Here is a 10,925-nt window from a genome sequence, read left to right on the forward strand (position 1 = left end):
CATTTGTAAAGCCAGGGGAGGTTGACTAGATTATCTCGAAGGGCCTTCCAGACAATGCTCTTCCAGTTCTGACAGTCTGTGCTCGTGACAGTCCCATGACTTTGAAAATAAACACATGGTTAATGTTCGTTCTAGAAACACTTGCCATACATTAATTTGGTGGCTGGCATTGTGCTAGAAGTTGGGGATACAAAGAATGAATAAAATACAGTCACCAGCCATAAGGAGCCCATAGTCTACTGGGGGAGACAGAGAGTTAAAGACGATACTATAGGCCGGGCACGGTGGCTCGCGCCTGTAATCCCAGCATGTTGGGAGGCCGAGGTGGGCAGATCACAAGGTCAGGAGTTCGAGACCAGCCTGGCCAACATGGTGAAATCTCGTCTCTACTTAAAAAAATACAAAAATTAGCCAGACGCGCTTTTGCGCACCTGTAATCCCAGCTACTCAGGAGGCTGAGGCAGGAGAATCACTTGAACCTAGGAGGCAGAGGTTGCAGTGGGCCGAGATTGTGCCGTTGCACTCCAGCCTGGGCAACAGAGACTCCATCTCAAAAAAAAAAAAAAAAAAAATTAGCCGGGCATGGTGGTGGGTGCCTGTAATCCCAGCTACTCAAGAGGCTGAGGCAGGAGAATCACTTGAACCTGGCAGGCAGAGGTTGCAGTGAGCCAAGATCACGCACTCCAGCCTGGGCAACACAGCAAGACTTAAAAAAAGACAATATTATAACAGGGCAAGTGCAGAGGTAAGGATGCACACAAGGGCATGTGGAGAGGCGATGAGTAGGCCTAGGCGGTTTACCTGGAGAAAATGGTATCCAAGATGGCTCTGTAAGAATGAGTAAGCCTTGGCTGGGAGAAATGGCAGGAGGAGGTCATATCAGTTAGATAGAGCCACATAAGTCATGGCAGGAAGGGAAAAACCACTCTCACGAGCATGGGGAGAAGCATAGGCTATTCTCTGTGGCCGGTTCATAAATTAGGAGTCCAGGAGAAAAGAATGAGGCTGGAGACATAGGCAGGTGCCAGACCTGAACATTCTCATGTGTTATACTGAGGAGTGGGAGTGTACCCTGTGGCTGATGGGAAGCCACTTTGAAGGTTAAAAGGGGAAGAGAGAAAAGGTCAGAGGTGTGGTTTGGTAAGTATTGAAGGTGGCTTTCAGAGGGGCAGGTTGAAGGGAGGAGAGACTTCGGAGCCTGGAGGAGGGAGGTGGGCTTGGGTGTGGACGTGCTCTTCGTAGGTTGGCAGGGGCTGGAGGTTGCTCTAACTGCCTCAGTTCTGAGGCAGTTCTGCTGAGCTCTGGGGGAGCCGGTGGCTTTGGGAAACTAGTGAGGACTTAGCGTATGTGTTGAGGAGAGTGGGAGAGGGAAGAGAGTCAGGATTAGGGAAAAGATGGCTGGATGGGAGGTGTACTGCTGCTGGAACAAACTGCCACGAATGTAGTGGCCTAAATCAACACAAATTCACAGCGCTGCAGGTTAGAACCCAACACGGGCCTCACTGGGCTAAAACCAAGGTGTCTGGTAGCCACCTTAAAGAAGCAAACAGAAATAGGTAAGTTTTTGTTGTTGTTGTTGTTTTTTGAGACAGAGTCTCGCTCTGTCGCCCAGGCAGGAGCGCAGTGGCACAATCTTGGCTCACTGCAACTTCTGCCTCCGAGGTTCCAGTGATTCTCCTGCCTCAGCCTCCGGAATAGCTGGGATTATAGGCATGCACCACTATGCCTAGCTAATGTTTGTATTTTTAGTAGAGATGGGGTTTCACCGTGTTGACCAGGCTAGAGAAATAGGTAAAATTAATCTGAAAAATTTATTTAAATCAACATAGCCAAAATACTATCATTCAATATATAATGAATATAACATTATGAAGATTTTTTGCATTCTTTTTGTTTTACTAAGTCCTGAAAATCCAGTGTGTAGTTCATACTCATAGTGCGTCTAAATTTGGGCCAGCTATGGTTCAAGTGGCAGCAGCAGCCTGCGGCTGGTGACTGAGTACTGGGCCGCACAGGCTGCAATGCTCTCCCCCATCTCTTTGCAGGTTCATCTCATTCCTGTCTCTGCCCAGAGCCACCTTCCCTGGCCATGCTGTCTAAACCAGCCACCTTCCACTCCTAGCACTGCCTCCTTTTCTCCAGAGACTTTTCACTATCTGCTATTTCATTAGTTTTTTGTTTACTGTCTGCCCTCCTGCCTCCATCAGAGGCTATAAATCCCATGCAGGCAAAGACCTCTCTATCTGTCCTCTTTAGTGCTATATCCCCAGCAACTATGTGACATTCATGGGAGACTCTCCACAAGTATTTACTAGATGACATTGAAGATTCCAGATTCGTCATGTGTCATCTCTGAAGTCAATGTCCCCTGAGTGGGATGTTGGAGGAGGGGCGAGAGGAAGGAGCATTATGTAAGACGTAAGGTGGGAGGAAGCTGGTCCAAATCCTCTGTGAGATGAAAGGCTTACTCCTGGATGTCAAGTTTAGGGCTGGGACTCCTGATGGCAGCATTTCCTTCCAACGGCGACCCGGTTGTGTGTAGTTTCAACCACTAGCTTATCCGGTTTGACGAGAAACCACCCACCTAGCAGCATGTCTGCCTGCTACCAGTAGATGGGGCAGTGTCATTAAAAAAGTACACTGCAGTTTCTAACCTGTTTCCCAGCTCCACTTTGCTGACGGTCTGTTCTGGAGTTGCCCTGTCTCAGATCTGTGATGTGCACTCCTACATGGTGCTGCCAGCTCTCCCAGCTGAAGAAACGCAGCCTTAATTGTGATGTGTGCTTCAGGTGGGGTGGTCAGCTTCTCCATAAGGTGAGGCGGGCCCTAGAAGCTGGCGCAGGTCCAGGCCACAAGGGGACAGCGGGTTCTCCTCCAGGGCATGACTCACACCAGGGTGTTCACACTGGCCTAGAACCTTTCTGTTCTCCCAAGGTTGAAAACAAGCTTATTAGGAAGGCGGTCAAGGCGTGACATAGCCTCGTCAACAGGAGCAGCTCTGTGGGCCTGTGCTGCTGGGACTGGCATTCCGGCTGCTGCTGAACAGCCCGGCCCACCAGTAGACTCCTCCCTGCCTCTGTGGGCCACTGGGGTCCATGCCACTGCATGAAGTGCAAAGTGGTGCCTCTCGCTGAGGCTGAGACCAGCCTTAGCTCCTGCTACTACTCCCTCTTCCTCTTCCCCAAACCCTCTTGAGCCTTGGAACTTTGAGCGATTTGGAAATGATCACTGCTTAAACATGATGTCTGCTTTTGTGGAGTTCAAGATTATGGACCTACTAAAGGTCACTGAACACAGCCTCATTTGATATGTTTTTACCAGAGTTTTTGTTCTTTAGAGCGTGTGCTATCTCCTTCATTGCCACTACAAGATAGCCCAGAAATTTAAGGAATTAATGTTGGCTTAAATGGCTTATTATAGTACTAACTACCTCATTCCAACAGCATGTCTGGTATCCCTCCATTAACCCATCAGTGCAGCTGAGGAGTAAGGCGTTATAGCTCTGGTTGAAGGACGCTGTGAGGCCAGTTAGCCATGAAAAGGCCATTCCTTCCCTCAGAGTGTAAGAGAGCCAAAAAACACAATCAGGAAGCGTTATTCTTTGATTGTTACAAGCTCCATCTTAATTACTACATGTGTATGCATTTTCTTTCTTTCTTTCTTTTTTTTGTTTTGAGACGGTCTCACTGTGTCATCCAGGCTGGAGTGCAGTGGCGCGATCTCGGCTTACTGCAACCTCCGCCTCCCGGGTTCAAGGGATTCTCCTGCCTCAACTTCCCAAGTAGCTGGAATTACAGGCGTGCACCACCGTGCCCAGCTAATTTTTGTATTTTTAGTAGAGATAGAGTTTTGCCATGTTGGCCAGGCTGGTCTTGAACTCCTGACCTCAAGTGATCCACCCGCCTCAGCCTCCCAAAATGCTGGGATTACAGGCGTGAGCCACCGCGCCTGGCCTTATGCATGCATTTTCATGCTTCTGTAATTTTGCTACCCTCTATACCCATAAAGCCCTTCAGTCTTTTCCTGTTTGGATAAACTCTGTTCATCTTTCAAAGGTCACCACCTCCATGAAGCCTTTTCTGATTTTCCTAGTCACAATGAATGCTTTCTTCCTCCAGCTTCTCATAGTGCTTTGAGTCTTTCTCATAGCATTTAGCCCACTCTGTCTTCTTGTCCACATGCATATCTTGCTCACTAATTCTAGTTACTGAGTGCCTATTTGTACCATATTGGGGATACAGGGTACTTGCAGAGAACCCACAGTCCAGTGGAAACCCAGAGTTGGGTAGAGTTTACAACCTTCATTGGACTAGGAGGCAGGAATCCCGTCTGCTCCTAGCTCAGGGCCTGGCACCAAAAGGTAGTCAGAAAAGTAACTTAAATGGAAACTCAGCATCAACGACTCTGAGAAAATTGAGTTAGATTTCAAAGGAAGGTTAAAAGTTGGCAAAGGTAGAGGGTGGGCAGGGGTCAGTTTTATTTTGTTGGAATATCCCAAGGGAATTTCCAGGCATGGTTGCAGTGACTCTGGCATGAAGACCTGGTGTGGAAGCCAGAGACATCAAAGATCCCCAGGGGACTGGGATGGTGGGAAGGGATCACTGTCCTCCTCCAGGACCAGGCTGGGAGTTTGATGCAGGATCATTCGGACATTTATCCCACTCCAGCCATACGTCTTTTTGCTTTGACTGACTATACCATAGAGGCAAGCAGGCTGTTTCAAGGGCCCAGAAATGAGTTACTGGCTAAGGGTCAAGCCGGTCAGAAGACAACTACACTGTCCAGTTGGCACATGATAAAAGCAATACTGATGCAATTATCACTCCCATTGGAGGGTGGCCTGGCATTATTTGTCACTTAAATAAAAAACGTCATTTGAATTTTTACTAGGAATTCTCATCCAAAATATGTCAACGATAGAATTAAACCGCATGACCGGCTTGCCAAAGTAAACTAAGTCCTAACTACACACGAGCATTAGAAATTGTGTGTATCTCAGAAAACTGCTCTACCCTGAGGCCTGACAGCAGGAGGGGTTCTTGCTGGGGTTCGGACGGGGAAGCGCCTTATTCATTGACGGTATTCTACAGTAGTCACCCCAATCATGTTACCACTCACCTCACTTTACACTGTCTGCTGCTTACCTGTGAATACGAGCTCAAGATAGTGAGAGATAAGCCTTGGTGTTTTCTGTGCATCTCTCTTTTCTTTAATGGAATACAATTCTGAAAATAATATTAAACAGCACCCAGTCATTCTCAGAAAGCCGTCACACAAGGAAGAAACCACTATTTTCCCAAACTTTTTGTACAGGAAATTATAATCTGTAATCTCATTTTCTGCCACCTCCCTCAGAAGTTTCGATCTAGACATACATGTATTCAGTGAGTGGCAATTCAGCCTGGGGGGTGGAGTGTCAGGATTCAAGTCTTTTTGCTGCGGGGTAACCCCAGGTCCCAGTGATTTCCATAGACAAAAGAGATGCTGGTAAATTTGGGATGTAATTGGCGGATTGGACCGGTCTCCCCGCTCCCTCGACCAATGGCTGTCACGAGGTCCCTTTAAGAAACCAGGAATCCGCCAGGAGTCGGAGCCCAAAACAGATCCTCTTCTCTGCTCCTCCCCTGTCCCCGCGCGGCGAATGGTTCGCGCCGGCCTATATTTACCCGAGATCTTCCTCCCGGACGGCAAGGATGTGAGGCAGGCGAGCCGGACACCGCTCGCAGCACCGGAGAGGGCGCGCTGCAAAGGCGGGCAGCAGACCGTGGAGAGCCCGGGAGCGGAGCTGGACACCGCCTCGGAGGGAAGAAATGAGGTAGCGGCGGTTCCCGGACCCGGCCATGCCCGTCGCCTGTCCTCGGAGCCCAGCGCCGTCTCGGCCAGGCCAGCCCGGACACTGAGTGGGCCGAGCGCGAGTCCCCGGCGTCCGGCGGAGCGAAGATGCAGTGAGTCCCCGCGGGACTGCTGCGCGGGGCCCGCCGCGGCCAGCCGGACCCAGCATCCGACCGCACTTTGGGCGAGCTGCTGACTCTTGAGACCAGCCCAGCCGGGGGGCTTTCCGTCTCCAGCACGCCTCGGAGGTGGGGAGCACCGGCCCCTGGGCACACTCGCTGTAGAGTTTCCGCGGCTTTTGGCCCCAGTCCTGAGGGTTGTGTGTGTTAGGGGACCCACCTCACGTTCGCCGAGGAGTTCCTGCATATTCTCGCACCATCCCGGGTGCTGTTGCTGGGGCTCTTTTATTTATTTGCACGCGCGCTTCTAGCTTTTTTCCTGACATTTTCCACTCCACGCTCGTTCTCTCTCCCTTGCATTTTGTTGCTTGCCTGAGACTCTTTGCTCTCGTCCTTGCCCAGGCTGGGGTAATTCTGTGTGCGCGCGTGTCTCCCCAGCACCAACCTTTTTTGCACACTCGAAGCTGAATATTTTCTTTTTTAGAAAATTTACCCCCACCTCCTGCGGGGTTCCTAAGCACTCTCTCTGCTCCCCTCCCCCCAACTCCCTACCACTGGGCCGCTCCCAGTAGTTTAATTTTTCGATCTTGCCCGTGCCGAGCCTGGCAGGGGCCGGTGGCTCAGCGGGCCTCGCACCCGGCGCTCCGCCGCCGCCGCCGCCCAGCTGCGCCGGGGCGCCCTCCGGAGATGCTGCCGTGGAAGAAGCACAAGTTCGAGCTGCTGGCCGAGGCGCCGCCGCGGCAGGCGTCCAAGCCCAAGGGCTACGCTGTAAGCCTGCACTACTCGGCGCTCAGCTCGCTGGCGCGGGCGTGCCCCGAAGGCGCGCTTAGCCGGGTGGGCAGCATGTTCCGCTCCAAGCGCAAGAAGCTGCACATCACTAGCGAGGACCCAACTTACACCGTGCTCTACCTGGGCAATGCCACCACCATCCAGGCGCGCGGCGACGGCTGCACCGACCTTGCTGTGGGCAAGATCTGGAGCAAGAGCGAGGCGGGCCGTCAGGGCACCAAGATGAAGCTGACGGTGAGTGCGCAGGGTATCCGCATGGTGCACGCCGAGGAGCGCGCGCTGCGCCGCCCGGGCCACCTCTACCTGCTGCACCGCGTCACCTACTGCGTGGCCGACGCGCGGCTGCCCAAGGTCTTCGCCTGGGTGTACCGGCACGAGCTGAAGCACAAGGCCGTGATGCTGCGCTGCCACGCCGTGCTGGTGTCCAAGCCCGAAAAGGCGCAGGCCATGGCCCTGCTGCTCTACCAGACGTCGGCCAACGCGCTGGCGGAATTTAAACGCCTCAAGCGGCGGGACGACGCGCGTCACCAGCAGCAGGAGCTGGTGGGCGCACACACCATCCCGCTAGTGCCGCTGCGCAAGCTGCTCCTACACGGACCCTGCTGCTATAAACCGCCGGTGGAGCGCAGCCGCAGCGCGCCCAAGCTCGGCTCCATCACCGAGGACCTGCTCGGCGAACAGCAGGAGCAGGAGCTGCAGGAGGAAGAGGAAGAGGAGCAACCCGAGGGCTGCCCGGAGGAGGAGGAGAACCGTGCGGCAGAGGGAGATCCAGCAGAGGAGGAGGCCGAGGCGCAGCGTGCGCTAGTGGTCGCCATGCACTTTGAGTGCGGGGACTTGTTGGATACTCTGGAGAATGGCCGTGGGGAGGCGCTAGGAGGCGGCGGGGGCTCCCTGGGCCCGGGGGCCGGGCCGCCGCCTCTGCTGCTGGGCAGCGCCTCCGACATGAAGGCTGAGCTGTCGCAACTTATTAGCGACCTGGGCGAGCTCAGCTTCGGCAACGACGTGCGCACCCTGCAGGCCGACTTGCGGGTGACGCGCCTGCTGTCGGGCGACAGCACGGGCAGCGAGAGCTCCATCGAGGGCGGGGGCCCTGACGCCACCTCCGCCACCGCCGGGGACTCGTCCGGCCAGGCCGACGGCGCCAGTGCAGACGAGCCCCACTCGGGCTGAGCTCTTCCGCGCGTCGCCGGCGCTCCACCGTGGCTACCCATCCGTGGTCCCGACAACCTCCCTGTCCCTTGCCCGCCCCCAGGAAGGGGGAAATGGGGCATTTGGGGCCCAGACCTACACTTAGAGCCCAGGTCCAGCGTTCCCCCGACCGCTTCCCCCTACCTCCCGGCCCCCGCTCCCGCCCCAGCACTTTTGGCTCTGTTGCGCGTGGGGATGCGGGGAGATTTGAGAGGGGAAAGCCCCGCCAGGAGGGAGAGAGAGGCACCCCTCTGGGATGCGGGTGAGGGAAGGTTGGCTGAAGTTCCTAGTCTCAGGCCGTAGGTGCCTGGCCAGTTTCCTGTTTGTGGGGCAGCTGGGGCCTGAGGAGGAGGGGTTCACTTCCTCCTCCCACCCCCTGGGAGCGGCCCTGCGCTGTCACTGACATCTCATTAAAAAAAAAAAAAAATTTTGTTCTCAAGGTGTTTGAGGCTTTAATGCAACCCTTTAGCCCTTGGTTCTTTTTGGTGCAAGAATTCTGGCTGTTTACCTCAGACTCAGACCCCTGAAATGTTGCCAAATTCTTCAAATAACTGTTTGGGGGGTGGGGGGAGATGAAAGAGAGTTGCATTTTGTTTACAGTTAAAGACATCCAATATCTTAAAAAGGAGTTTTCCTTTAGAAACACACACACCCTTCCTCTTGCTCAAAAGATCTCACTCCATGATACTGTGTAAAATATTTTTGCACTGTTGTGAAGTATTTTTGACTTTTTTCTGTACATAACTGTGTTCTCAGAGCTGAATGTTTATATCTTTTGCTGTGCAAAAGAAACATGTAAAATGTTGTTCAGTTGTATATACAGAAATGTGTATAAAACATTTTGTTATTTTTTAAAAGTAGCACTGTTCTGGTTCTGTTTGCACGCCAGTGGGGAGAGAATAAAGAGGAAAATTTAACAGAACAGGTGAGCGTCTGGAACTGCTGCGTTGGGGTGGGAAAGGCTGTGTCTGACCCTGGGATGGTGTCATAAGACAGTCTTTGGCCTTTCCTGTGCTTGGAGAGAATTAGGGAAGGAAGGTCCACTTTATGCGCCATCTGGGGCCTTCCTGGACCTCCACAACTCCGGGTGCTGTGTCTGGGACCAGCCTTTTCTTGTATTATCCTGTATTTTTCACTAATTAAGTTGTGTGATCTTTTTCTGGTCTTTTGGAGAGGCCACGGTGAGTTCCATATCGCACTCCCAGACCTGTGAGGTTATTTATGGAGGAGTGACTTCCAGATCTGCTGAGATTTTACTACCTCCTTCTGTGGGCCATGCTAATAATCAAGCGTAAGGAGATTACCTTATCTTTTCCTTTACAAACAGCTCAGGGAGCTTTAAAGATGAACTAGAAACCCAAAGAGGAGTTCTCTGAGGAGTGGGGCCATCTATGTTTTTCCTGGGAGGAAAACCAAGGAGAGAAAAGTTGACAAGTTCCGATCCTGGTGTGAGTGAGTCACGGTGCAGGTGGGTGGGTGGCTGGGCAGGCTGCAGAGCCCATTTCCTTCCCTTCTACAACCCAGTGTGACCCAGTTGGGGGATGGCGTGAAGGTCGAGGGGGAGAGGAGCTGTTAGAACGCGGTATGGGTGTGCATGTTTCAGCACTTTCATGCTTTCTGTGTGTTTGTTTCTGTTGTAAACTCCAAACAGATGTCTCTAGTTTGGCTACACCCGATCAGCTGGAAGTTGTAATAAGATGCTGCCAAAACTGTGCCTTCTGCAAATTATATTTTCCTTTTGCCCCTTGAGGCCTCTCTTCCTGTGTTGCAGAAATGGATCTCACTCCTGGCCTTCCCTGGTGTCCTGAGGCCACTTTGCTTTGTTTTCATCATAAATATGTTCTGAGCAGCTAGACCCAGAAATCCTAAGGAGTCTGGAATTCACTGGAACCATAGAGGAAAGAGGGGTGAAAGATTTTCTTCCTAATTAACAGGAATGGTTCAGGCATAGAACTATCTTTAAAAAAGAAAAGCAAAGGGGCGAGTGGAAAATTGTGTGTGTGTGTGTGTGTATATATATATATATATATATATATTTTTTTTTTTTTTTTTTTGAGACGGAGTTTCACTCTTGTCACCCAGGCTGGAGTGCAATGGTGCGATCTCAGCTCACCGCAACCTCCACCTCCTGGGTTCAAGCGATTCTCCTGCCTCAGCCTCCCAAGTAGCTGGGATTACAGGCATGTGCCACCATGCCTGGCTAATTTTGTATTTTTTAGTAGAGATGGGGTTTCTCCATGTTGGTCAGGCTGGTTTCAAACTCCCGACCTCAGGTGATCTGCCCACCTTAGCCTACCAAAGTGCTGGGATTACAGGCGTGAGCCACTGTACCCAGCTGAGTGGAAAACATTTTTAAAAAATTCAGTCTTAAGGGCCTTAGGACAAGGTCCAGGCCTTTGAATCTATTATGTTTTGGCTTGGTTGTGCGCCCCGATCCCTCTCCCTGAATACCTCAGATACACATCATTGAATGACATTAAAAACCCCAGCTAGAGAGAGGTCAGGAAAGTCCAGTCTCAGCCCAGCCACCCATCCCAGCCCTTCCACACCAGTGTGCTCACCTGATAAGCAGACGGCTGTGTGGGCCATCACCAGCCTGCGTGACTAGATTTCACATTTGAAATTATTCCCGTGCATAGCCAAGTTCCTCTGCTGTTTGAAACTGATGAAGAGATGAGACAGAGTGAAGATAATACGGCTAATACTTGGGAGACAGGGCAGGGCCTGTGTGTCTTCCTTCTTATCTAGTTTAAGTGCCCTGTGAGAATGCCAGTGTTGGCTTTCATCTGTGACTGAGAGGCATGTGGTGGTTGGTCCAAAAGTTCAGGCAAATAGTGTTGAAACCAACACCATCAATAAATATAAAGCAGCCGTCTCTTTAAAGTCTGATATTTCCTCTTATGTGATTTATAAATAGGAAGGGGGGCTTGAAGGTTGAGGAGGAGGAAGGAGAAAATAAGCAGGCTGGAAAGAGCCAGCTCCCTTCCTCCTCCGTCT

The 10,925-nt window shown here is 51.9% G+C and overlaps 1 protein-coding gene across 1 annotated transcript; it reads left to right on the forward strand.

Moving 5' to 3' along the window:
* Nucleotides 1–6,623: 6,623 nt before the first annotated feature.
* On the forward strand, nt 6,624–8,788 carry FAM43A (family with sequence similarity 43 member A). The gene has a single exon (XM_004038237.5). It carries the CDS (start codon nt 6,639–6,641, stop codon nt 7,908–7,910), a length of 1,272 nt encoding a protein of 423 aa, XP_004038285.1. The 5' UTR covers nt 6,624–6,638; the 3' UTR covers nt 7,911–8,788.
* The last annotated feature ends 2,137 nt before the right edge of the window (nt 8,789–10,925 follow it).

The sequence above is a fragment of the Gorilla gorilla genome, chromosome 2 (assembly GCF_029281585.2).
Source record: "Gorilla gorilla gorilla isolate KB3781 chromosome 2, NHGRI_mGorGor1-v2.1_pri, whole genome shotgun sequence".
Lineage (NCBI taxonomy): Eukaryota > Metazoa > Chordata > Mammalia > Primates > Hominidae > Gorilla > Gorilla gorilla.

Bases quoted from the DNA above. Each gene is read 5' to 3' on its own strand.
- FAM43A (XM_004038237.5), top strand. From the start codon at position 6,639: ATGCTGCCGTGGAAGAAGCACAAGTTCGAGCTGCTGGCCGAGGCGCCG.